The sequence below is a fragment of the Diplotaxodon limnothrissa genome, linkage group LG17 (assembly GCF_057381915.1).
Source record: "Diplotaxodon limnothrissa isolate DT_005_m linkage group LG17, D_limnothrissa_male_GT1.1, whole genome shotgun sequence".
NCBI classification, from domain to species: domain Eukaryota; kingdom Metazoa; phylum Chordata; class Actinopteri; order Cichliformes; family Cichlidae; genus Diplotaxodon; species Diplotaxodon limnothrissa.
Genome location: NC_140612.1, coordinates 38575982 through 38603833, shown reverse-complemented (window position 1 = coordinate 38603833; position 27852 = coordinate 38575982). Strand labels below are relative to the sequence as shown.

Sequence of the window (27852 nt, the reverse complement as noted above, 5' to 3'; positions counted from 1 at the left end):
GCATCCTCAAGTACATAAAATGTGTTTAAAAAGCCACAGGTGGAGCAGCTCACTGAACAGCTGAGCAGCACTATCACACATGCATACACACAGATAATCTTATTTAGCAAACATAATGTGATGCATAAACTCCTCTATGGGGTTAACTATTCCTGAGGCCAGGCCTGTGCTGTCGATGCAAGTCTTATAGGAATTTGCAGGCACAGTAAACATCCCAACAGCCTCTGCTCTCCCAGTGCAATAAATATCTCTGGAGGGCTGATGAGCACTAGCACCATCGACCCTCAGGACTTCGACTAGACAGGGGGCTGGCCATTGTACCGGAGCCCTGTGTAGGGCCACAGCAGCTGCTGGATGGTCATCCAGGAGTCCCCGGTCCCTACAGGGGCTGCGTCTACGGCTGGCTGCATCACCAGGCTGGCCAGCAGTGCCAGGAGACCTATGCAAATAAACAATGATAACAATAAGAATCCTTTGTTTAATTAAGAAAACACCCCCACTTCTGCATGGATAACAATCTCTGAATTATTGATGTTTTACTTGAATGTTACAGCTGTGCTATTGCTGGGTACCTTGATGCAATTTATCTGAAAAATACTAGGTAAAGATTTAAAACGCACGGTATCAAGAACAAAGTACAATATTGGTGTCAAATGCATATATGGCAGTTTTGATTTTGATGGCACATTTTCAGAAAAACTGAACAAGGGGCGATATTAAAAACGCAGGTGGAGGAAGATTTTGCAATTAGACCAACTATCAACAGGTATGTAAAGTTTCATGAATTTCCAAGCATGCTTAGGCCCTCAATAAAGGAGTTTATTTGCCAAAATAACTTTACCATTATTACACAACTTAGGGGTTGCCAAAGCATCAACGTTGAGACTTCAAGGTGGGGGCATGACAAACGAGTGGAAGATGTCACGGTCTGTCCTTTATATACAGTCAATGGAGTGGTTCTCCTAGGTTTAAACCAGTAATGGTAACAAAAGGAGCCTACCCGCTAGGAGCACCATCATGGCTAGCCAAAGCCAAAGACCCCTGCCACCTCTGGCTACTGCTGCTGCCGTCCGGGAACTGGTTAAACTATGGGACAGAGACTGGGCCGCTCCTGGTTCTGTAGATGTAGGGCTGGATGAAGGGCTAGGCCTAAAGAAAACGAAATAACGTTATGACACGAACTAGGTAAGACATGGTTACTACGGGAAAAAAAAGATAAAATGTTAAAAAGATAAAGCGAAAGACTTAAGTTACCAAAAATACTTGTGACGTAGTTAGCTTATTTCAGGACACTGTCATGAACACAGTAAAATCTGTTGGTCATTTGTGGTAACTTAATTACAGCAGGCAGTAAATTAGCTGTGACTTGGCTAAAATTACAATTTAAATGCAGTTAAGTGCATTAAACCACCCATCTTATAACTGCATCAAAGCACAACCATACACATCACTGTTAGCATAGAAAGATGTCAGCAGTTGTTAATAGCAGTTGGCACTGAGCTGGATTTCAGCATTAGCTTATCAGGCAAAGGCAACAGATAATTTTGGCCTGAGATCTGTCAACAGCAGGAATGCCGCTTCAATTTAGAGTCCGTGCAAGGTCGTAAGTGGCCTTTGACTGGCACTCCTTCCAGATAAACATAGGCCTTTTGCATGCATTAATAGTGTTTTCCCCCCTTAGACAAAGTCAGAATCCACAATCACTTCCCACTTTGTATTTTCTCCCAACACACTTACAGCATTACAAAGAGCTCATCCTGATTCCTGAGAGATGTAAAGGGAGGAAAAGAGGAAAGGATAGTTCAGAACAACACCTGATCTGCATAGTTTGCATGATCTGTCACCTCACGAAAACAAAGGAACAGGCCAAGGTTTGCACATAAAACAGGTGGCCGAGCATGTTAGTAGATGACAAAAGCAAGCCTGGAGAACTTGGACTGGTTATCACGTTGAATCAAAAAAAAAAAAATGCAGAAACAAGTCATAACACAACACATAAAAAAGCATGCATTAAAAAGAACACATCCAAAAACAAACAAAAACACACAAAGTCTCCAGCTGAAGGAAATGATGAATTTCAAACAAAAGCCTCTGAGCCCCTTGAGCATAGAAGCTAGTCCAGCACAGATCTACATCATGAAAGAGTTTCATCACTTAGGTCCCACAACGTCCTCAAAGTTTTGAAACAAAAGGATGTGAACATCAGATGTTAAAGACACATTACATTTCTGGTATTAATGATACTTTGACCCAGGCCTCCGTTATCATTATACACAGCAGCAGGGCAGTGTTGACCAAATAGTATAAATGGGGATGGTGTCTTAAAATTGATATCATCATTAATGCCAAAATGTTACATGACTATTGATTTATGATGCAATATCTCTATACAATCACAAAATTTCAGTAACTAGTGAAAGTTCATAAGTGGCAATGAAGCGGTTATTCCATTCTAAAATAAAAACATTAATATGCCACTTATGAACTCTGATATCACAAGACGTTCAGGTTACAACTACTGGAACCTGAGCACAACCAAATGATCAACTCTTTCACCATGTGTCAGTCTCTTGGTTTGTTGGCAGACAGTAGTGCTACCGTACGGTAGCGGTGGGCATTTAGTTGGACTAACGTCTTAAGGGGCAGAATGAGTGAGGTGAGTTTGCTGCCCAGCTCACTGAGACTGGACCTCCTCTCCACCACTGTCTCCTCCTTCTGCTCTTCCTCGGACTGGCAGTCTGTGTTGTTGCAGGCTGTCCTGTGGGCATGCACGGGTTAGGCATTCAAACAAACTTTTGAGCTGCACAATGACATATGACCATTGCTACAAAACCACAATTTTGTGTGCACACATGCCAAAGTCATGCATATGAAGCTAACAAAAGCAAGCAGAGAGACACCCCTGCAGCAGTCATGGAATTATATTCACCTCCTGCAGACCAGTAATTTCTCAGACATGAAGTCATGTTTGAAATTATAATTTGTTTTGCATGAATCAGTTCATTCCCAGCAATGCAGAGTATATGCTTAAATATAGCACAAAGCCATAAAGCAATTTCACAACCTTTCAGTTATTTGGAGATTATTCAGCGCTTGACTTCCACCATCTTTAGCATTAGCTTTTACATTAGTTTTCCAAACATGTGAAAGCATACGGTGCCCCATAAGAAAAACAAACATGTCACAAATGTCCACAGCAAAGATGTGTCACTTCAATATTTTGTCTTTTTTTTGTCTTCTTTTATTTATTAGTACTATTTGTATTTTATCTGTTCTATTTATATATTAATTGGCATCTGTGTGTGGACAGCAAAGAAAGAACTTCATTGCACAAAGAAATGCCTTTTTTTCTTTGGACACATGACAATAAACACTTTGAATCTTGAATCATATAGAAAAGAGGCTTCAGACAAATACTTTCCCAAGCAAATGTGGATGGACCAGATGCATGAAAGATGGCTGCTGTGTGGTTTGCTGTCTCTGCGGTTTGTGCTTTCGACTTTGTTTCTGCTAACTAGCTTCACTATTCTCTTTTTAATACCCACAAAGTCAGTCAGCACTCTCTCACTAACAAAATTCTCTTGTTTTGTTCTCAATAACATCTGCTGTTGACAATCAAAATTATTTCTGCATAAACTTATACTGTAACCAATATTGCACCTAAGAGCCGCCATTTTTATGCATCAGGGTCTGCGCTAAAAGAACTTTGGTGATGCAGCCAGTGCAGTATCCTCCTCCTCACACGTCTTACCCCTTCATCACAAGCGAGGGCTCTTCAGTGTCGACCCAGGGCACAGAGCTACTAAAACGTTTGAGTGGGGGACGCGCTGTGATCTTCCCTGCCACATTCCTGTAAACCAACGTTATCACATAGGGGCATAACAACAACAACCCTCAAGTCATGATGCAACAAGCCTTGGTGGAATTAATAACCAACCAGAACCCTCAAATCTTGCTGTAAAAGGAGTCCCAAAAAAAAAAAAAAAAAACCCACACTGCCTTTATATACAGAGTATACATTTTGTTGTAACTTAACTTGAAGATAATTTAACACACACACACACACACACACACACACCCACCCACCATGGGGACCGTCTGGTCAGTCGTTCCGATTCAACCTCTGAGCCATCTTGTGTTTTGGACTGTGTTGGGGGGGACAAATCAAGCCATCATGAAAACCATACTCTTAAATAAAACTTAACCACAATCATATTTTGTCTGAATACATTTTCTGTATCAATGCTCTGCTTGTTGCTCTTAGTTCATTTAACTTTCCCTACGTTTTACATGTCAAGGACAACTGCAGTTTGTCTAACTACAAATACAGTCCAAGTACAGTGTGAAAATGTAATTTCAGTTTTCACTTTACACTATTATACCTCCTGTCATTTTATAGAAAAAGCACACCTAAGAGAAGACTGCTTCACAAACACCTTTGAAATTTATTTTATTTACATTTTAAATAACTTGTGGACTACAGAAAAACTACAATTACAAACTACAAAATGCCAGCCTTTGCAGGATACCGTCATCCAATGAGCTAGCTAGCTGCATTCCACTTGATCCAAAGTTCTCAGTTTCAATAATTACTTAAGAATGAATGATTTTCAAGCTGAAATATTGAGTTCAGACTTTAAAATATAAGGAAAGCTGCATCTTTGGAAATTATACATACAGTGGAGAAACAAAAACATAATGTAACATATTTCCAATGTGATGATGTAGAGTCTTGCAACTGATACTCACTGTGTCAAAATGCATGTTGCCTGGGCCAGCACGAGAAATTGTTATCATGCTGCTCCGCCGGGCTGTCTATGAGAGCACGCGCGGTGGTGGTAAATAAATATTGTAATTTACAGGATTAAAAAACAGTCAACAGAAATTTGAATAAATGATCATGATGAAATTGTGTGTAATCCACCTTGTTGTACTGTGATGACTGTTTCCTTCTTTCACGGAAGTCATCTGGAAAGAGGAACATATAGGTTACCCTTGCATGCAAAATATCACATGTATCACAATCTACACAGACCTGATTCCTGAGTCTCTACTCTAGTGAGTATAGTGGTTCATGTGAGGACAGCTACAAAAGCATTCATTGCAAGGCCCAGTGCATATTTGGCATTTAACTTGGTATATAAAAAGTAATTATGAGTTTGCAGGAGTTTACAACCTATTGTATGCTACGGTCAGACTTTGTATGTCTAACAGAAAAAGGGTACAACCTTTTTCTGTTTGTGATCCAAACGACCTCTCATTCTGCATGAGCGTCTCCCGCAGTTCCAGCAGCTCAGCATGCTCTTTGGTGTACAATCTCCTGAGGTTCTCCACGTGCTGAATCATTACCTCCACAGCCTTTCCAATACGACTCTCCTGCAAATCCCAAACAAAGGAAACCATTGAATAATGAAAAAGTTTCCTTGTTATGCAGAAAACATGTTTAAATTCTCCACTTACCTGATGAATCGCTCCTAGCATCTCAGAGCGACTGGACACCCTAGTCATGGACTGGATGAGAATATCCAGGTTTTTCTGGAGCCTCTGGATGATCTCCATTGATTGGTTGTCATTGTCACAAAGAGGACTAAGAGCCTAAGCAGAAAAAAAGGAAAAGTGAAAAGAGAGAGCTGAAGAACCAGCGAGAAAATATCATACAATTTCCTCAGTTTATTTTTTTATTTCAACATATACATTTTCTTATTTATATTATTATTAACATATATTAAATAAATCGTACAAAATACATTAAAACCATTGTCCACATTCACTCCACTACACTTCGAAGCTCTCGTGACCTTTGCACCTGTCAGCCCTTTTACTCAGTGAAACCAATAATTACACAATATATTGCAACTTCAATCACACACAAAGGGAAAAAAAAAAAAAAAAAAAAAAAAGAGTGTGCGCTCAACAGCTGCACACACACACCTGCAGTAAGCCCTGACAGCTGGACACTTCTTTGCGGACGTTCTCCTCGGCTAGGTCACGTGACCTCTCCTCTAGCCTGAGCCTCTTCTCCAAAGTGAACATGTCACACTTAAACCCCAGTGCCAGACGCTGGAACTCTGCCTGAAAACAGAAGAGAGGCACTTTAGTCTGAAAAGAAGTACCCAAACACCACCTCAAAATAGTATAAAGTACATTTCCATACGTTCTACCTTAACATCGACAGCGGTTCTGGACCAGCAGAAAAGTTACACCATTGAAGTTGTGAAACTTCCACATGCACACACTTCATATTTCAAGAGAATTTAATAGACTTGATGAAAAAAAATAGTTATAAAGTAAGCAATAAAGTACTATAAAGTAAAACTTACTAGCATTCTACATGGACACACCATTTTTTTACAAGGTTAAAAGGCAAACACGTGCAGGATCCAGTGGTATACATACCTCAATCTCCTTATCACTAGGTGACAGGCTGTAGACAGAAAGACAAGATCAGAAAACTTCATGTGCATACGAATGATTTACAGATTATGTTGGAATGATAAGTTGTCTTACTTGTTCTTATCTTTGAAAGTGTCAGGAATGACTAACATCTCAGCTATAAGGAAACCAAAAAGCGTGCATGCAGTCATTCAAGTCCATGAATATTAAAAATGCATTTTAATACAAGAAATATTTTAAACATACTTTCCGTGTCCGTGGCCATGCTGGCTACATTTTGGTCCTCCTGAACCTTGTGCTCCTTAACGGCCTCCACGGTGCGAGTCAGCTCCTGCAAGATCGGTACAAACATTCCAGTCTCAGTTTCTTTCTCGTCCCGCTTTGCTTCAGAGTCCGATTCTTCCATACTCAAATTCTCTTCAACACCAGTATTTCTCATGGATTTCACTACTTTTTACATAATGAATTGGAGCTGAAGAGTCAACACAGCTGGTTGTGCACTTGGCTCTAGATTCTGAATGATCCGATCCTGAGTAGAGGTAAAACTCAAACTCTCTTCCTCCCTCTCTCGTGGTCATAGACAAGTGTTCACATGATTACACGCACACACTCACTCAGCAAGAAAAGCTGCATTTCTCTTCACGGTCCAGTCAAATGTCACCTTAATGGTGCCATCTTACAGCTTTGTATTTCAAAATGCTGTAAGATTTTTATTTTATACATTTTAATTTGTTTTTTGTTTTTTTTTTGTTTTTTTAAAGATAGAATCTGACTACATGTGGTGGGAAAGCTAAAAATTTAAGATATCCACTACCTTTCTCCAAGGCCTTAAGAAGAAAACTAAAGTTCAAATTACTTTAAAAGTAATATTTATAAGTGGAGTTAAGCAGTTAAGAGCAAAGTCAGTGTGCAGGTCTTACTAGTTCTCGCCTATTTTTGTCCTTTTTTCCTTCACTAACCTCTGAATGGCTTGGACCAGAGACCGTACTGGCCATGCCACTCCCTGATTGACTGGTGTGTGTGACAGATGATGCCGACTGAGGAGGACTGCTGTCAGAGAGGGTGGTTAGCTTGCTGCTGATGAGCCGGCCTGTCCCTGGAAAGAAGACTTGCTGTGTGGGTGGTTAAAGTTACACACAGACGCACGAACAAAAAGCATAGCCATTTCTGGTTGTGGTTCATTTCTTGTTCCAGCACGCATATCTGTAAATAGTTCTTTACCTGCCATGCTGGGCTCTGCTTTTGGAACCCCAGCTGCACCGTCCTGCACAGTCTCCTCTTCTTCCACCAGCACAGGTAGCAGGCTTGTGCTTGAAAATATATACTTTTACTTACACAGTATTATAGCAACCTACACTTTTACGTCTATTTATGGTATTTTTTGAAACAAAGTTTTCTCCAAGCTGACGTTGAACCACTCACCTGTCCTCAGCTGGTGATCTGCTGGCCGACTGGTCCTGGCTTAGGCTCTAAGATGGACCGAATTAAAAGCGACAAAGAAAAGGATGAGAAAAAACACAAGGTGGCCTTGAAGCACATTTTCGGTCCCAAGAAATTGTTAAAAGCTGCATGCACATAAATGTTCGTGTACATGTAGCGTACCTGTCCCATGGCAGTGAAATGCTATCTAAGCTGTACAGCGTGTGGAACAGAAAGACTGGATTGATTCCTTATATAATGTGGAGCTACATGGAGAGCTCTGCTGTTTTATGAGTGTGTGTTGCCGAGAAGAGTGCACAGTTAACACTGGCACAGTGCTAAGTAGTGGAGGCGGACTGTGTGCACACAGTTGTATGAATACACTCATACAACGTAGCAAGGTGAGAGCTCAGACCAAAGCAGTAGGATATTGTGTAATAAGTGTAGATAATATGACTTCTGACACAACTGCTTCTTTATTTGGCTGCTGCTTTAGGGGTCGCCAGAGCGAATAATCCCAGCGCAGCATCCTCCTCGGTGACAACAGCCAAATTTGAGCCCTACTCTCACCACCATGTTCCTGTCTTTTCTACTCTGGCTTCCTCCAAAGAGGCCTTACTCCTCTCCTCTTCCTTTGTCTTCGGCCAACTGTAGCACAGTTTTCACCGACATCCTGTTGACCAACAGCACTGGAGGTGGTCCACATCATGAAACATGCGGATGTTTTCAAGCTTTTACATCAGAATCCCTTCCTGATGCAACAGTCTCCTTTTATTTGGACTCTCAACACCATTTTACACCCAAAGCAAAAGGTGGAAAGGTTTGAGGCGTGGCTGCAGGGGAGGCGATACATCTGAGCTCAAACAGCTCATCACACCTCCCCGGCATAAAAGGAGAATGAACTGGGTCCCGATGTTGTTGTTGATGTGCGCGGCTAGCTGCTGGGAAGCTGCAGCTTAGAGTGTAAAGTTACGACAACCGGAGAATAAAAGTGCAGAAAGGCGTTGAAAATGTGGTCGGGTCTGTCACGCATCATTTACACTGCCACTGAGTGACAGGAAGTGTGCACTCTGGACACTCTGGTCTATCACAGGGCTTCTCAAATTACTCTCGTGCTGTGAGGTGAAAAACCACTACAGCACCACACATTGTGAATACATTAATCTGATTAAACGTTCTTCTTGTGGTGCTAGATTTCCAATTTGTAATGCTGCATTTAGACTTTAGACCTGGACTTTCCAGGATCTGCAATGCTTATCATCTTGCAGCAGTCTACAAATATCTCTAAAAACAATGCCTGAAAATGTAGAGTACCGAACAGTTTCTGATGCACAAGCTGCAGCACACCATTCTCATCATTGAGAAAACCTTTCGGTTGCGAGACAGGAGCCCCTGCTCAGTGCAGCGACACGGGCTTAGGGGTGAAACCTGGACAATCCGCAAGCAAAATCTGCACCCTTGATGATGCTGGCAACTTTTGCTTCTTTGGCCTAGGACGGTGACGGTGTCGACATTGGGATCGATGAACAATTTCTTGTAAACTTAGTACAAAACAAGTTTTTAAATTCAGTTAAATTTTATCATTTCTAAACATGCTGTGAGTATCTTTTTGCAGTTATTAATCAAAGAATGAACAGTTTGACATTGTCAAGTCAAAAAGTCCTAAAAAAATAAACAATGATTGATCAACAAAATAAATGTGTTTATTCATTTGTTTGTTTTTTTCATATTAATCTGGGAAATTTTAGACTAGTCAGGTTTTCGCATGCTGTGTCACATCCAATTGAAACTAAATAAAAAGTGCCACTATTGGGATAAATAATATGGTTGACTTTATTTATATTCTTGTTGTCAATATGAACGAAGTCCTATGAAAATGGATTCATTTACAAGTAAAATTACAGTTTGAATATATTTGAATAATAGGGTTCAAATAGAATACTCAACTTTAAAAAAGATAAAAGGCCCCAATTCTTAGTTATAAACACTGACCTGGCCATAAAAATAAAAACAATCACTATCTCTCAGTAGGGTGGCAGGCCATAAAGTTAACATCAAGTAGGAGACTAAAAACAAACCGACAGATCTGGCAGAGAGCAGGACGTACAATAGCCGTGGTGAAACAACTCAGACATCTATGGTTCCAAATCTCCAAACAAAGGAATGTAATTTGCAAAAATGTACTTTTAAAACCCATTCATCTGGACACAGAAGTCATTCAAGACCAACCAATAAATTAAGAGGTAAAAATAACTAATAAATAGCAGTCAAGTAACTGTGTAACTAACTTGTTGAGCAAAAATGCTAAAGAACACACACGTTCAGATTGTGATTAATTATATTTGAGTTAAATTCTTGTTTAAAAAATTAAAGACTGTGTTGAGATCTCATATCTAATACTTTTTCAATGAATACAAAACTTAATTTTGTTTTGATTAAGCTACTATGTATAAACTTCTTTGCCTGTAAACTTTACCGATTTCAACATGCTCTGACAGATATTAGATTTTTCATCGTTTTTTATGAACTACACAAACCTGAGACATCTTGAAGTAAAGAACTTTAACACAGACTTTGATGAGCAGTATGAGGTATAACACACTTGCCTTGTATGTTAACAGAGCTGAGGGAAGCTGACAGTCAAGCCCATAACTCCTGATGTAACTAGCTTGATCAGTCTGATCACATACCTTTTCACTTTTCTAAGGAAAACCCAGCCCCTGCCCAGCCTGTTGAACTCCACCTCCCTTTATAATACACCTTCACTGACTCAACACACACAAAGTTGCAAACAGAAAAAGTGTGTCAAAAAGAGGAAGGGGAAGTAGTCATGAGTGGGCGCTGAAAAGATGAGAGGAAATTGTTTTCATTTATGCATTAAAGCACTTCTCTTCTGCTACTAACCTTAATATAGCTCATGTCTCCGGCAGTTGAGTCCACCTTGCCTCTCTTCTCTTCTCCTTCGTGGTCCACACTGGTTGGCTGGCTGCCGACAACAGTTGAAAGATCAGAGATCAACTTTTAGGTACTGTCCATTTTTGGATTCTTTATTGATATGCCTGATAAACTTTCTAGCTAGCTAATAACTGACACAGTGAAAGGCAGCAAGAGAGATGAGGAACAGACTTCATCTCTGTGGAGGTAGACTGTGCCTATGCAAAGCATGGGCACAGAGATACCAATTAGCCTTTGCACTCCTCCCACAGCAATGAAAACGCCCATTTGACTAGCAAATGTTGCCCAAGTCGCAGGGAAATGTTCAAACTTCATGAAAGACTGCTTCAGTTATGACTATTGTGACTACTGATAATTCCTTTCAAGTTCCAATTCAAAAGAGGCCGTTTATGCTGCTATGCAAGAATAACCATGTGAGACTGAGTGACAAAATTATATTGTGTACTAAAGAGACGTGTTTTCTGTGCCCCAGGTGAGGTTTACCAGTTCAGACCTCACACAATGATCCTTTTCAGTGGCACTGAAGGAAAAGGCTGACCAGGAAATGTTCATCTCCATTTCATACCAACTTTCACACTAGATGTGGTTGCAATTCACAATATATTCAAATTACCACATCACTAGTTGATCATCAGTGATAAGTAATCCTCTGGTTCTCTTCAATTTCATTATCATATTCTGTCTTTTGGAAATTCCCATTTGCACATTGATGACTCTCACTCTATCAGCACAAATAAACACAAAGTATCTTTGTTTTGCAGCTCTATCAAGTCTTGTGAACTGATTGCAACAAACTAGCCTCACAATTTAATGTAAGCTATTACAACTGTCTTTCTTGCAAACAACTTCAAAATTCTATTATTTGGCACCCCCTAGTGGCAATGATAAAAAAGTCAATGACAGCAATCCAAGAGTCTTTTTTTTTTCTTTTTTCCTGGTAGCAAAGTCAAATGTTTGTCAGTCACCTCTCAGTCTGGCTAATGGTCTCATCTGATCCAGGTGAGGTGCTGTTGGGAGAAACCATATCAGCTGCTGTGGGAGGGGTGCTAACAGGAGTTATAGTTTGGTTCTGATCAGGTGAGTTTCTCAAAGTTTCAGCTGGACCACAGGAGTCAGACTGTCCATTTTCACAAGCCTCTGCACCTGCTGATACAAGAGCCAAAGTTAGTTTATTTATAGACTATCAGTATGAAGTAATGTGAATATAATAGGATATTTCACAATTACGAGTTTCTCTTTTGTAATATTTTGCACTTAATTCAGTTCAAACTGCGTGTAGTTTACAGTACATGAGCATTAGTTATAATTACACATATACAGAGAAACCATTTTAACGCATTAGTACCACATTTCCCCTCTCTAGGTCATACTTAACCACAATAATCATCATAAAAAAGTTAATTTTGCAACTTCCTTATCCAGTAAATAAAATAGGATAGGACAAAGATAACAAGAAACAGTAATGCAGGGTTTGCTTACCAAATACAAGTTCAACCAAAATAAACACAGCATAAGGTCATTAAAAACATAAGTGATGTGACTACTTAGTAGCATGTGATCATCTTGCACGATTTAGTAAAGCCTTGTCTTGTCTAAACAAACAGCATACCAAGCCATTCAGGAAATGACTCACTCTGGTTAAGGTGTAAATGCAAACAGTTGAACTGGAGTCTAGCTGACAGCAGGGGGAGAGGAAAGTGAAACAGAAAGATAGCAAGTAATCAGCACTTCAAGTGTAATACAGAGACAGAGGAGGAGGTCTTACCGTTATTTTCTGAGTGGGGCAGATCGGGGAGAGCATCCGCCTCTGGCTGTGTAACGCTGACAGCTTGTGAGTGGGAGCTCAGTGGTACCACTGCGTCTTCCTGGAAGGAAGGAAAAAAAAAAGTGCACACACGCACACAGAAATATTGACAAATATTCAAAAAAAGAGAAAAGGAGTGAAAAGATCAAATAAGCAGCACACTAAACAGCACACACCATATACTAAAACAGCAGGCACACAGTCAATAGAAACAAATCTCTGTCAAATGAGGAGACATTACATAAGTCAACAAAATCTTACAGATGACAGAAAGCACAAAGAGTCTGCCCCATCGTTGATGGGCTGCTGGAAAGACCCCCAATTACTGTCATCATCATAGAAATTCAAAAGCAAACATCACTTTCATAATGCTAGCATTGATGAGTGATTAAATTGGTTTTATCAACCTCACAGGCATGAAATTAATTAAACAGTGAGCAAGTGGGAAGAATTCATAACATGCAAGATAAGCAAGTGCAAGACACCAAGATTATAGCTACTTTTCCCTTTCACATCAGTGTGATCGTAGCGTTTCATCAGTGACAACCTATATTTATTAAAAAAATAAAATTTAAAAAAGCAGTTTCTGTACAAGCATGCAGACTGCTGACTGTATGTAGAGGCTGTGAATAATATGTGACGAGCAATTTGGTAGGCAAATGACAGAAGAGGACAGGGAAAGGAAGACAGACACTGTTTAATATCTTACATCATAAATTCTTATTTAGTGGAGTAAAAAACTAGAGACAGCCGTCAATGACAGGCAGAAGAAACTGAGATTTCAGCACATTCAAAGCAGTTATTTGCAGCTAAAGACCTTGAAATTTAATAAGTCAAAAGGATCCCTGAATAGGTAGACTTCAATGAAAGAGTCACTGCTCTTAACAGAAAGTTACTTCCGTACAGTTAATATGACAGAAATATGCCGACAATGACCTCTGCAAAACTTCAAACACCACAGATTGTCACAAATGCTAGTTGCGTAATTATTATTGCCGTTGACCACTGCCAACTGATGCTGGGTCATCCAAACTGAGTTTGTTAATAATATGAAGCATTATATTACTTCATTGCAGTCGCATGTGACAGATATGGTTATATTTTCAACTGCAGCCAAATTAAATATTAACAACTTAAATCAGGGGTGCCCAATCCCGGTCCTCGAGAGCTACCGTCCTGCAGCTTTCAGATGCATCCTTGTTCCCACACACCTGAATCAAATGAATGGCTTGTTATCAGGCCTTTGCCAAACATGATGGCATGCTGAAGAGATCAAACCATTTGATTCAGCTGTGTTGGAGTAGGGATGCATCTAAAAGCTGCAGGACGGTAGCTCTCGAGGACCGGGATTGGGCACCCCTGACTTAAATGAACCGTGGAAGGTGCAATAAGCATCAAATCAGCTTAATGGAACCGTGCTGCTGAAGTCTCATCTACTGTTGGCAGAGTTGCTGATGATTCAGTGTCTTGCTCAAGAGATCAACATCAGTAATAGTTGAGAGTGGAGTGGGGAGTCATAGAGGAAAGACAGCCAGAGTAAATTGATTTCACAATCCACATTCTTCAGATAGATGGTTTAGAAAAAAAAAAATCTTTTTAGTTTACCCCCTTTAAAGAAAGCCATCTATTGAATGGCGGACATGTATTCTTAACAGCAAAATCTGAGCAGGTATTCAGACAGGTCACATTACTCTAGGTCAGGGGTAGGCAATTCCAAGCCTCGAGTGCTGGTGTCCTGCAGGTTTTAGATGTGTCCATGATCCATCACAGCTGATTTAATGACTCCTCAGCATTTCCGAAGTTCTCCAGAGGCCTGGTAATGAACTAATCATTCGATTCAGGTGTGTTAACCCAGGGTGCGATCTAAAACCTGCAGGACACTGGCACTCGAGGCCTGGAGTTGGACACCCCTGCTCTAGGTAATCAAAGGTTTCAGATGCTAAAGTGTTAGCAACAGTCTCAGTTTTAGCTAGTCAGCTAAGGCGATCCCAAATTCCACGGCAATGCTTTTAGATCTCTTTTAACAGCTACATCTAATGATATAGGACATACTTATGTACCCATTTGTCACATGTGCCATCAAATATGAATTTGGCCATGTTGATTTTAATTAAAAATACATTTGAGAATCTTGATTAAAAATATGTTTCAAGGAAAGAAAACCTGTTATTTTTTTTTTTTTAAATGGGGTTTCATTCTGCAACATCCCACCAAGATGTATTCTTATTTGGCTTCAGCATAACTTAACATTAGAGCCTGTTAACCAAGTTGTGTCATTTCAAGTGAATCTTTTGATCAAGCATAATAAGAGCAAAAGTTAAAAAATGACCTTCAAATTCAAATGTAGTGAGCACCTAATTTCAATGTACCTGCAAAGGTTGACAGGTCACCTCTGGCTCTGACTCACTACAGGCTGCAGAACCTGGGACAGAGGGAAGATGAGAAAAAAAATGAAACAAAGAAATGAGAGGAGAAAGGAGGAGGCTGAGAAAAATGACAAAACAACGAGGCTGATCGCTGAGAACCCAGAGCCCTGTCAAATCCATCCTGGGGTTAATTCACAAACCAACTGCACTGTCGCCATAAAAGGTCAGACAGTCTATTATGTAAAGAACTGAGCCGAGGGAGGGGCAAAGGGGTTAAAATACCATCCATGGCTAAGGTGGCATTAATGACCACACTTGCACACTTGTTTTCTGTTTCTCGGCCTGCCAACCGCTCATGCAGACAGAGGAATGGGGATTACTGTGCTCACTTCATGGCCTCAGACCAGTCACACACCTGGCCATAGAAGGATCTTGAGGAAGAGAGGATTTCTCGTGCTGTGTTGACATACGCACACACACACACACACACATTCCCTCACTGAACCTTTAGAAGCCCAGGGCCACAACAACCATAGAAGGCAGGGGTCTGCTTAGAATGGCCTCAGAGATTGAGCATCCTTACAGTAAGACAGTGAGCGAGTACTGTACTGGTTCTAAAGGTAGCTGACTCCCATGAATTACTGGGGAATAATCCAGTTTATCTCACACACACGCACAAATAAATCAGCACTCAAAGACAATGGTAATCTGTTAAGAGTTTATCATATACAGCGTAGACTGATTCGTCACTGGAGGTATATGTGAATTCAAGGTCACTGAAAAAAATTGGCATTGTCTGTAAATGTTCTCAAATCAATAACCTGGTTAAACAACCTCCGTGTAGATAAAATATGCTGTCTATAACAACTTCTGCTTGGAAGAACACTTCAGTTAGAGTTTTGCAAATTAACAAATCATTAGCTATAATTTTAGATTGGAAAAGTTCCCATTCAAACAATTGCTTCAATACTTTCTTGCTAAACATTTACAGGATGTATCAGATCACATTCGTGCTCCATGACGCTAGCTCATATTTCATTTTTAAACAGTCGATTCTCCTGCATTTAATCCAGAGCTAGGAAGAGGGAGAACACATGGGTCACAGCAAGGCTAGAAAAATACTGAACTATATTTAGCTCTATTTGGCTTGGCCAAGAGGTTCCAGTTAGCTCTGGGCCAGTTATGCTGAACACTGGATATTAAGGGCTCAAGGAAAACTCCTCAAAGGTCTCAACTTTCCTTGAGATAACGAGGAATATTTGTTCTTGTTTAAAGCCAACTCAAAATCAACACCCTGTGAGTCTTTAAAGCGTGAGCAGTTGTCGTTATGCCTAACTCTTGTCCTCACTCACCTCGACCTTCTCCCACTGTGCCCTGCCCAGATTGGGCCTCCACTGTGACAACAGACAGCGGAGTTGATGTGTCCCTCACGTCTCCCTCCCCGCCGCTATCCACCACTGTCCACCTCTCCTCTGCGTCCTCCTCTTCACCTCTGTCTGTTATTTTATCTCCCGTTTCCTCGAGCCTCTCTTCTCTTTGCCCGTCATGTACTTGGCAATTTCTCTCTGCTAGCTCATTCTTAAGGAAATCTTGAATAGCAAATTCCTCGTCCCAGTCCAAGTCATCTCCAACCTAAAAATAAAAATGCAAAAGTGAAATTTGCAGAAGCATTTCAAAACCCACTCTAGTAAAAAAAGAAAAAAAAAAAAAACATCTGGAGGACTGAAGGTGGCATAGTTACAGTTACAAAAAAATATCTTTTTGATGCCAAGTTTCTGTACAGCTATTGCTGCTTCTGGTCAAACAAACTACACACTTAGGTATTATGAGAACTATCACCATAAAACAAAATACAGTATTTACAGTAAGAAAAGCTCTCAAACATGCCAGCTTGATGTAGAAGACGTCCACAGCAGCCTGGTTTAATTCAGGGCTATCCTGTAAAATATCTAAAACTTAAAGCTTATTTGTTATGGACAGCCTGGTTACTGTATGCATGTATATGGTTGCTGTATAAACATATACACATATGCATTTGTGTGAGGTACATCAGCACCTCACATATTCCTTTTTAGAGTAAAACAATGGTGTTGGAATGGAAATGTTCAAGTATGCGTCAGCGTGTTATTAGCAGTGCGTAGGTGTGTGCTTGCATCTGATTCTGCGTGCATGTGTATTTATGTGCGGGGGTGCACATGTCCACTTCAGTCGCCAGCTCGCAGTAAGCTCTCCTCTACTATCTCTACTCCATCTGTCTGAATACAGTGCGAGCTGTCTCTCCAGTGATGCACACACATTGTGGTTACTGGTAATAATGTAAAAAGAGCATACATATATATTATTACATCTGATTATTTTCTAACCCCAGCTGAGAGAGGATTTAAAAAGTGCAAAGTGATCTGTCAGATGGTGTACATCACACTTCAGTCTTACTCATTGAATATGCAAATAATTATGCACACAGACTATAGATGAAGATTTTTTCTAGGAATGGTGAAAGCAAGGGTCTGCAATCGTTTATGGCATAAAACTTAATAAAATAAAGCATAATGAGCCCCATCCCCTGTTTTCTGACCTCCTCTTCTAGTGCAGGTGTCTGGCATGAGGCCTCTCTGCTATCCTGAGGGGTCTTTAGCTGCTCGAGCTCCTCACACAGCTGCCGCTTCTGGTTCTCCTGCTCCTGCACCCTGTATGCAATTACACGGTGCCACATTAATAACAGCTCAAGCATTATTAGTTTAACAAGAAAAGATGGGGTAGCTACATCTAAACTGTCTGAAGACTTATCCAAGCCCATGCAAGCAGATCCTAGTAGAAAGTACAGCGGACATACTGTACCCAATCCGCAGGCCCATGCAGTGTCCCATTCTGTTGCCCAGGGTGACCAGCGCCAGTTCTCCGACTGGCCCAGTAATGCTTCCTTCAGTCTGTAACAGTCTAGACTTTCAAGTGATCCAGAACTAAACCTACAGTGAGCCCTCTGCAGTTTCTTCCCCCCCACCCCCAAACAAGATCACCCTGACAGCTGAGCTTCTAAATCCCAGGTGGACAGTCTGACCAGCTCTCTCCCTCTGGTCTTGTGGTGCACCAGACCAAACCCTGTTATATATATCCAAAGGGGACGGCCGTTTCTATGAACACACATCAACAGACACGCGTAGAATGCAAGACAAATCCATCCAGAGTCAGAATACAATCCAGGAATGGCCCAGACCCAACTTAGTGAGGCAGGCCCTCTATGGTCACTGAGGTCAGGATGATTAACGGGTCTTTCCTCCATTCACTACAACAACTGACTGCCCAACTGAAACAGAGCCTGGACAAGCAGAGCCCCCCCTCAGTGACACCTGCAGCGGTTATTTATCTAGACTAATCAAGGTTTTAGAAACACTGCTCAGATGACCCAAAAGTAGAGCTTAGCTAAAATTGACATGTTACCAGGAAAGCACCATGAAGCAAACAAAACCTGAAGTCTTGTAAGCATCCTAACAAGCCTATGCAGATAGTGTATGGACTTGAAAGGTCAGCTAGTCTAATCAGCTAACCTTGGGAACTCATTATGTCTAGACTGCATTTAAATCAGTGATTACGCTGCTATGCTTAACCAGCTTGTAGTCTTCATTATCTTCAGTGGTGCCAGTATTACTTTAGCAGGATATTTCCCTTTTAGCTCTGCCTATAAGTGTTTAATTCAACCAATGAGATCACGGCTACTCAAAACAACTCCGCCTCAAAAAAAAAAAAAGTTTCCCTACCTTAAAAGCAAGTCGTCTTTGATTAGCCGCCACAAGATCCACTGGAATTCTGCTCTCTTACATCGATTTCCCCTGGCATTAATCTTTCATCCACCTCCTCTCTCATACCAGACTCAAAACGAGAACTGCCGTTAGTGTTTAACGGATCGCTCGGTTCTGACTGCCCACCTTTTTTCACATGCACAGCTACACATGAACAGGCAGCGCATACAGCAAAGATGTACTCACCTGACAGAAAGGTGGAGGATCTCAGTGCGGGACCTCCTCATGTTTCCGGCCATTTTGATCAGCTCTTTCTCCAGTGAGTCAGTGTACTGGGCCAGCTGGTCCAGGCTGAGGACCCAGTCTGCCCTACGTGCATCCAGCTCGGCCTGCACAGTCTGTAGGAAGATGAGGCTGAGGGGTGAGCCTCTCGCTCGAGTAAAAAGGCCGCAGATTTAATAGCTGGGTGTCTTTTACGCCCCCAAAAGTTGTGACACCTAACTGACACAAACTCTTTCCGTGACAGCTAGCACGCTGAAGAACCAGCAAAACACACACTGGCACAGCTCAGGTACACTAATGATTTCTGTCTCATTTGGCATGTTTACTGCTTTATGGCAGAACGTGGCTAATGAATGCAGAGTGGCAACAATGCAGGAGGAGGGGGGAAGAGAAACAGAGAGAGAGTGAGCGAGAGAGACACAGAAAGAGTGAAAGAGGAGGGGGAAGTGGGTTGTGCTCACAGTAAAACACTGACTAAACAGCACTGCTTGGATGGGGCCTGTTGGAGAGTTATATAAGTGAGAGCTCTCGAGACCAGAAATGGTGGGTGGGAAGGATAGAAAGAGCAGATAGGCTGTGATAAATGGAAAAAAAGAGAGCAACAGGTGGAGGAAGAATAATTTATATAATTTTATGACTCATATTTTAAAAAGTATAGCCATCTGCAGACTTGAATTACTCAGACCCAGAAATGTACACAGACACTTATTCTGTGGTCAACACTGACAGCATTATTAGCTAGGCTGATGCTGACTGTAAAGTTCAAAATGTGAATGTAAAAGTGTATCTCACCTGAAGACTGGTGTCGCCTTCTGTCTGTGTGTGGTCATCTAACAAAACTCTAACTGAAGTTAAGACAGAGTCGGTTTCTTTTCTGAAGTCCCTTTTCTGAGAGACAAAAGTGAAAGAGGAATACTTCAAGACAGGATCACACAACCCTCAGCAACTCAACTTCATCTCTACACCTCAAATTCCAAATAGGTGCAGTTAGAAATGAAAACGCTGAATGTTATACAACATAAGAGAGACTGGTTTACCAGTTTATTTATGAGGTTTTTGAACTCCAGTGCCATGTGTTCAGGGCTGGGTCCCTGCAGCATCAGCAGCACCTCCCTGTCCAGAGTCTCATCCAGTGGGGAGGCAAAGCTTGTAGTGGACAAATAGTCAACTCCATGGGGAGCCTGTAGACAGGGGCAATAGATTTATATGAACAAGTCAAAGGCTTTCTTAAAAATAATTATTGCAGAGAATCAGAATACTTTATTGATCCCTGGGGGAAATTATTTTTTGTTACAGTGCTCCATTATAAACCAACATTAAGACAAGACAGACAACATGCTAACTAAGAATAGTACAATATATACATATATATACATACATAAGTCACTCATAAATAAATAGCTGGAAAAGAAACATGTGTAGTTGTAGCAGTAACCAGTGTGTTAAGTGGATGCGTTGTACAGGGAGATGGCCACAGGCAGGAAAGATTTCCTGTGTCGTTCAGTGGTGCTTTTCGGTAATCTCAGTCTCTCACTGAACGAGCTCCTGTGACTGACCAGCATGTCATGGAGTGGGTGGGAGGTGTTATCCAACATTGTCTTTATCTTGGACAGCATCCGCCTCTCCGACACCACCTTGAGGTAGTCCAGCTCCATCCCCACAACATTGCTGGCCTTACGGATTAAAGAAGGTGGTCTCTTAAGTATGCGGCCTGTGAATGGCTGCATCAGATGTTAGGACAGCGGTTTGTGTTGCTTTGCAATGTGTACCGATTATGTGAGACACTCTGGAAAAGACTAATCATCAAAGAACAGTTCATTCACCATCAGAAGCAAAAGACCAGATACTGAAAACATTGTGCAAAGAAATAAGAGTAAACATCAAACTTCAAGCTAAAACAACACTAGATGGATACATTAATGAAGCAGCAGCAGAAAGCAGGTAGAAGTGGCAGTAATACAAGGCATAAAAGAAAGATGAATAAATGAGACAGAGCATGAGAGTGCTGACCTCCAGTGGTGACTGTGCCAGAGCGAGCTCTGTTTGCAAGGATCCCGAGCTGCTCTGGTTCATCCGATAAGCCACTGACAAAGAAAGACTAGCCCTGCAAGAGACAGGAGAAAGGGAATTGATGTTCAGGTTAAGAAAAAGACACTTAATAGAAAAAGTGACGATGAAATGTGCACACAAAATAAAACTTTTCAATCCATTTTGTCTTAGTTGTCCCTCAATCCTCAGTCTAAACATTTAAACTCAAATTTCTATTTTCAGGTTATTTGTGGTTCACTCACCCAGCCAAGTCTGGGAGAATCATCTGCATCTGCCTCTCCAGCTTGTTCTTGTCCACCCTCAGCAGCTGGAGTCAACAACAGATAACGCAATCATGAGTCATCCCAACCCATTAGATAGTTAAAGGCAGTCCGTGCAGTCTACCCTTTCTACACTACAATAAACATGCGGGCCATGAGGCGCGTGTTTGGATAGAGGGCAGGTGATTTCATTCCCACATCTGAACCCAACACACCAAACTGCTAGCGTGTCACTGATGACTAATACAGAGGACAGGAATATGTCGCTGAAGGCTTTTTGTCTTCAGTGACATATTTCTGTCTATAAATAACAACAACAAAAAAAAAAAAATCAAGCAAGGTAGAAACTCAAGAGCTGATAGGATGTTGAGCACACCAACCTCTGTAATGGAAGAGTATTCCTCCACTGCTGCCTTCAGCTCATCTATCTGTCTGCTTTTCTGTATAAGAATGCAAATGACACAAAATGTGGGAGTTTTTTGAAAAAACAAAACAAAAAAACCCCAAAAACACTCATTTTATATCATTATGCAAGATTCTAAAGATAATCAGCAACAATAAAATAAAAATTCAACAAGATTAGGTACTGACCTCTACTATCACTGCATCCTTTTCACTAATGACTGCGTCAAAAGAGTGAATCTGCATCTGAGGACAAGAAAAGAGCAGTTACATAATATAAAGAAAGCACAGCAAGTTAAACATGGCAGAAACAGAAATACAATGAGCGCTGCAGATATCGTCAAATACAGAACTGAGGGCATATTTGAGTGAAGCACAGAGAGAGAGAGATAAAATAACAGTTCAAAATATAAAAGTATATTTTACAGTAAAGGTACCTGAAGGTCAGCGTTAATATCACACAGCTCCGTTATTCTCCTCTGAAGCTCATCTGTCTCCATAGTGACCTTAAAGTTCTGAGGAACCATCAGAGGGGAGTTAGAGCAGCTGGACACATCCTTTCATGAACAAACTTGTGACATTATACTACGCAAGAGGGCTAGGAATTGCTGAGTGCTACTGGTGTGCGTGCAGTAAGGTCATTCGTTTCACTGTGAACTGTGCTATAATCATCACCTCTTCCTGAAGAGAAGCAATCTTAGCGATGAGACTCTGGTTCTCTCTCTCCTGGATAAAAAAATAAAATAAAATCAATATAATAAACATTAAAAAGACATAGGCCATTATTGCGTTTGGCTCTGTTATATATTCTGAGTGTTTGCCCTAAACTACAGATTACTATTATAAATGCGTCCTCACAAGTTATGGTACATACTGTATACAAACCTGCACATAGCAAATAAATCTCATCATCCAATCAGAAAAGATCTCATTCTGAATATTAACACCAGCTGTCCATATTTCAACCACCTGTTTGCTAAAGAGAAACTGATTTCAAATAAGACATTTAAAAAGATCTCAAACAAGAAAGTGCTCAGTTTAAAACAAAAGAAAAAACTCACAAGTTTCATAAAACTACCATAACTGACTGAAAACTGCTGCAAGGCAGCGGAAAAGAAAATAATAAGACGATTCTATTTCAACACTTTTGACTCACCACATGTTTGCTGTGTGCGGAGGCACGGGCTCTGCCTTCCTCCGTACAGCTCAGAGTGGCCTTCATCTCTTCCACCTCCTCCTTCAACATCTTCTCCTTCTGTGCCAGCTGCTGGTTACTGTCAAAGACGACAAGTACAAATGGACATTACTACTGTGACTGCTCTAATACCGTGTCTGTGTTCTGTATGTTTACATGCGCATAAAAGCATCTTACATTTTTGCTTGATTGTGTAGCTCCTCGTTTTCCTCCGCAAGCTTCTGGTTACTCTCCTCCATGCTCTCCACCACCTGCTTGAGCTTTTTTACCTCCTCCTGCAGCTTTTGGTTGCTCATCTGGAGGTCAGCAACACAGTACACCAGCTCTGATGTTTCACTGAGGAAGAAAACACACAAATACACACATGCAGGCATAATGTATCTTAGCTTTATAGATCAAGGGCATGCGTAGGTGGTCACAGACAAATATAGGCAGTAACAGGTCACATTATAAACAAACACTCGGTATTGCACAAAAAATCTCTTACAATTCAACTCTGGATGCCTCCCCTCCAAATGCCTCCAAGCTTCCTGAGGTCACATTAAACAACATCGACCTCCTGGCTGGGGAAAATAATAAATAAATAAAAATCACAATCCAACATATATTACATCAATTAAGCTCCTGGTGTCACCAACACTGGACCCATACACACAACATAAAGGGTATAAAAAAACAATCATGTATGTGATCATATGGAAATTCACCACACAGGCTGTCTCTGAGTTTTACTGATTCCTGGGTGATGTCATCTTCTGTTGGCCGTTCCCTGAGATAAACCAGAGAGGACAACACATTAAGATAAGGTAGTTTTATGATCTTCGCCAGAATTTGGAAGGCACTAACTACTCTTTACTTTATCCACAAACATACTGACAGCATTTTAGAGAGAGCTCTCCGACTGGCACACAGTCAATATTAATATTATAAGCAGGCAACTAGATCGATAGATTCTCTATCTATATCTAAGCAACCTTCGTTGTCAGATGATGATGATGAAGACACCCTTCTTTTCTACTCAGTAACAAGACGCACCAGTAAAAAGATACGTCATGCAGCAGTTACTCTCACTTCATGCAATGTCACTTTAACCAGCCCACACATCAGACTAAGATGCAAAACGTTAATTTTCCATGGCTTCACCTAAAACAAACTAAATATTTTTTTCTGAAATCCACTTGTGAGTGGATATTTAGTTTAGCTCATCCTACAAGAATGCCTTAAAGGTGATTTCTTTTTTATATATGGAAATATTAAGCATCAAGTAGATGTGAAGCCTACTGCCATTAGGACACCTTATCAGATGCTCCAGGATGTTCACATTCATACTGCAAATCTCACAATGTCTGATTGGTTTCACCATAAAATTGCAGACCTAACAAATCCTTAGCTTTTTTTTTCCTTTTTAAACTGAAAAGCTTTCGACATACATATTTCTGAAATATAACTGTAACATTTTCTAGTACCCATTGTTGCGGCAGTCATCGATCCACTCTCTCATGACAGCATGGTATGTGTCCAGATCAATTGACACGTCTTTGTGTTCTGGATCCAGCATGTTGCAAAGTTCCTCCAATCCGCTATCTTCAGAGCTGCGACTGGTGGTGTGACGCAGATAGTCCACAATATGGGACACATACACTTTCCCTAGAAAAATAATAGGGGGGAGAAAAAAGACCCGTTAGATACACTTTGATGTTCAAGATATAAAAGAACTTTATCCGATCATAAAGCTGAAGACACTTTTTATATTCTTGTTCATTTCAAGTTGAGATTTTCTTTCTTTGCACAGTTAAACACCCCCAGATACATTGTGACAGATTGTGGTTATAGGTGTAGGCAGCAAAAGCAGTAACCATAGTGACTGAGCCACAGTTAACTTTTTGGTGGTTGGTTTCACACATTTCTCAGTGCCGACTTTACTCAACAAGCTTCAGACAGTAATCAGAAAAAAGGTCTGCGCACCATTTTTCTGAAAATCACCTGAGTAGCCCGAACACAAGAAGAGACTGCAACCTTGGATTTAATCAGATTTGGTGGTTATAAAAAAAAGATATTTTTTAGGTTTGTCTAACTGTTTAAAAATGGTTTTATAAACAGAAGAAAGAGGCAAAAAACAAAAACCCCTCTCTCTGTCTATTAATATGCCATCCATGCAGCACCATGAGTCACAGCAGAAAATCACTAACATGTCAGAAAACACAGAAGCTTCTGTAAAAAAGCAGAAGAAACATTTTCACATTCTGAGATGTGAGAGTGGCTGTGAGCAAAAGCAGGCACAAGAGGAAGGCGCAGAGAGGACTGATACTATGCAAATGTTTTAAGCTGAAGAAATGACTTCTGCAGTCTGTACAAAAGAGGCACTGTTGCACTACGCTAAGTAGCGACTTAAAATTCATTGTTAGGCTTCTGTATTGAGCTAATGGCTAGTGCCTGACTGACTGATTACTGTGCGAGCACATACGGCCGTACCTCTGCGCTGGGTATCACAAGCATGGAAGATGGTGTCGAGCAGATTCTCTTCACAGATAAGACTGACTTCAGCCATATTCTCCTTCCCTTTTTCGGAGGCAACTGAAGGCCCTGAAGAAAACACACCAAACACAGAGAATATTCAGCTGTGTAGCAAAGAAAGCACATGATACATTTTCCTGCAGGTACAGCACGGAGTGTGTGACAGTATAACGAGGAAACATTATCCATTACAGAGTCACAAAAGGAAAGTCACTTCAGAACTACAGCTAGTAATTATTGCTTTTAATTAATAATCTACAGTCTTGAATTTAAATTAAACCGTCTGGAAGCAAAAATCTGAAAATGTTACATAGTTTCTGTCTGAAAACTAGTTCTGAACCAGCACCAGTGACTAAACAAAAGCTCTTGGGCCAAATTTCTGCCACTCTTTCCTCTCACTCTTACAGCCGCTTCCATCCAGGAATTCTAACTGGCCCGATGTTTGATATGTGGCAAGATTTACTGATTGATTTAGTTCCAGTGCGGAGGAAGAAAGTCCAAACAAAAACAGTGACACCCTCCTCAAGACAAGGACTTAAAGAAATAGTTCATGATTTTCTTGTAGTCACTCCTGCTGTTCATCCCGACTGCAGAGGACCAATGCTGGGCAGGAAAATCCAGAGTGCTCCTTCTCTGACAAAAAGCACTGTGCCAGCAGAGGACAAGGTAGAGATGCTCCAGTACATGACATTACACACTTCCAAAGTGCTAGTTGTTCAAACCCTGTCTGTGATGGCATAAAGAGGGCATTGTGAAGTAAAACACATTAACCTCTAGAGGTACCGCTTTGAGTAACAAAGCCAGCCTCGGCTCTAAGACATATTTTTGCACTGAAGCTTTCATGTTGATGCCTGCCACTTAAAAATCACTTTTTTTATGCTTACTTTGAAACTAAGGATTAGGTAATGTTAATGTACTGTAAACACTGTACTGCATATTTTAACCTATTTTTAAAGATGGGTTAATAAATCAGAATCCAGTTTAACATTTGCCCCCATTGTGTATCCTGCACAATAGGAGTCCACAACTATTATATTATACCTGAAGCATGGCAAGGCTTCTGAAGCCCTGGGGCAGTCTGCTTTGCTCGATTGGTAAGCATGCCTTGCTGAGGTCGTTTGTTCACAAGCGGTTTTAATTCAGACTTTTAATTCAGAAGTAAATCTGCAGTTTGACATCTCCATGCTTTTCTAATCCACAGCTTCGTGACTACAATCATTTTCGAGGATCTATTGCTGATGTAACAGTTTTTGTGCAAAGATAATTTTTGTCAACTGACAGTTTTAATGATCAGTGAAGCTACTTCTGCACCCTACCTCCATCTCCCATAGACAGTCTTTTCACAACCAGAGCTGGGTAGGGTAGCTCACACTCAGCAGGGTTTGTATTGTCTGCAGAACTGAAGTTGACGTTGTAGGAGAGGGTGCTGCGACTTTGGGTGAAGTTACGAGACAAAGGTGGGCTCCTGCTCGGCCTCTCGCTATCAGGCTGTGCTGACTGAGGTCCTCGTGTGAATGTAAAGTAAGGGGAGTCCTTGGACTGGCCCGTGGGGGTCGAACAATACCCCTGCCACGTTTTAACTTGTCTTAAATCACTTCCATCAGCACATCGCCGCTCCCCCAAAGTACTAGTGATAGTGTATGTGACATTAGCTGGTGTGGAGCGGTTGCATGTAGGAGTGGAAGGTGTGGTCAGAAGGACAGAGGAATGCTGGGAAGCTGCTCTGCTCGGCATCCCCATCTCTCTCGTTTTCTCCTTCTCCCTGTTGTCTCTATGGAGGGTCCCTTTCTTCAGGATGGCTTCCAAGTTGTGCCTGAGGCCACACTGAGGGCTGTCGTAACTGTTGGAGGACAGTTTGGGAATCTGGAAAGGTGAATTGGGCTCTCGGTCACCGCGCCACTGAATCGTCTGCAGTTTGCGGCAGATGCTGTCCACGGGATTGTGCCGGCGCGACGGCTGAGGTGTGCAATAGTCCATGCTGCTGATGGCGAGGGTGTGATGTTGGTTTCCTGGCTAGAGGAGAGGCTGAAGTCTGAAAAAAGGACAAGAAAGTACCGTTTTGATAAAAATGAATTAAAATAGAACCTTGCAATATCAAACAGGTTTTTCAGCAGGGAAACCACAAACACTGAGCAGCATAACACCATGAAGCACTGGATAAATAGCACATTCACCACGTATATGACAGCTTATCTTTGGTTGGACTAACTCCAAGGTTAGAAGCAGATAATGGGCAAATAGAACTACAGCGTGAATAGTGTTATATAAGAACGACTGGGGATTTTTTTTTTTCTTGTTTTTTGGAGGAACCAAATAACAAAAATGAGCTATGTGATCATTCAAGTTATCCAAATATTTAGAGGTTCAGTGTTAGGAAGGGTAAATAAGCAGGAAGATATCTTTTAAAAGGAAAGAGTAATCTATTAAAATTAACTAAAAGCCCAAATAGTTTAATAAGGCATGAATGTAACAGGAG

At 41.0% G+C, this 27852-nt stretch overlaps 1 protein-coding gene across 1 annotated transcript; it reads right to left on the bottom strand.

Annotated features, from left to right (window-relative positions):
* Window positions 1-296: 296 nt before the first annotated feature.
* Window positions 297-27356, bottom strand: irag2 (inositol 1,4,5-triphosphate receptor associated 2). Its single transcript, XM_085376010.1, has 38 exons — window positions 26693-27356; window positions 25335-25445; window positions 24329-24509; window positions 23570-23631; window positions 23350-23425; window positions 23040-23198; window positions 22824-22941; window positions 22343-22393; window positions 22105-22182; window positions 21857-21913; window positions 21646-21705; window positions 21248-21312; window positions 20967-21060; window positions 19994-20137; window positions 19749-19844; window positions 18921-19072; window positions 17513-17624; window positions 16290-16569; window positions 14941-14993; window positions 12533-12632; window positions 11733-11913; window positions 10717-10798; window positions 7816-7862; window positions 7615-7703; window positions 7353-7489; window positions 6640-6724; window positions 6508-6550; window positions 6397-6424; window positions 5932-6072; window positions 5461-5595; window positions 5229-5376; window positions 4925-4968; window positions 4750-4815; window positions 4087-4145; window positions 3752-3850; window positions 2633-2758; window positions 1001-1149; window positions 297-439 (listed from the first exon to the last, which is right to left on the bottom strand). Exons 1-38 carry the CDS (start codon window positions 27351-27353, stop codon window positions 297-299), a joined length of 4512 nt encoding a protein of 1503 aa, XP_085232136.1. The 5' UTR covers window positions 27354-27356.
* Window positions 27357-27852: the final 496 nt, after the last annotated feature.

Bases quoted from the DNA above. Each gene is read 5' to 3' on its own strand.
- irag2 (XM_085376010.1), bottom strand. From the start codon at position 27,353: ATGGACTATTGCACACCTCAGCCGTCGCGCCGGCACAATCCCGTGGAC. The intron at 23,632-24,328 runs GTACTAGAAAAT...GGTTTATCTCAG, and splicing joins GATGACTGCCGCAACAATGG to GGAACGGCCAACAGAAGATG. The intron at 7,490-7,614 runs GTAAAGAACTAT...TCTTCTTTCCAG, and splicing joins AGCAGAGCCCAGCATGGCAG to GGACAGGCCGGCTCATCAGC.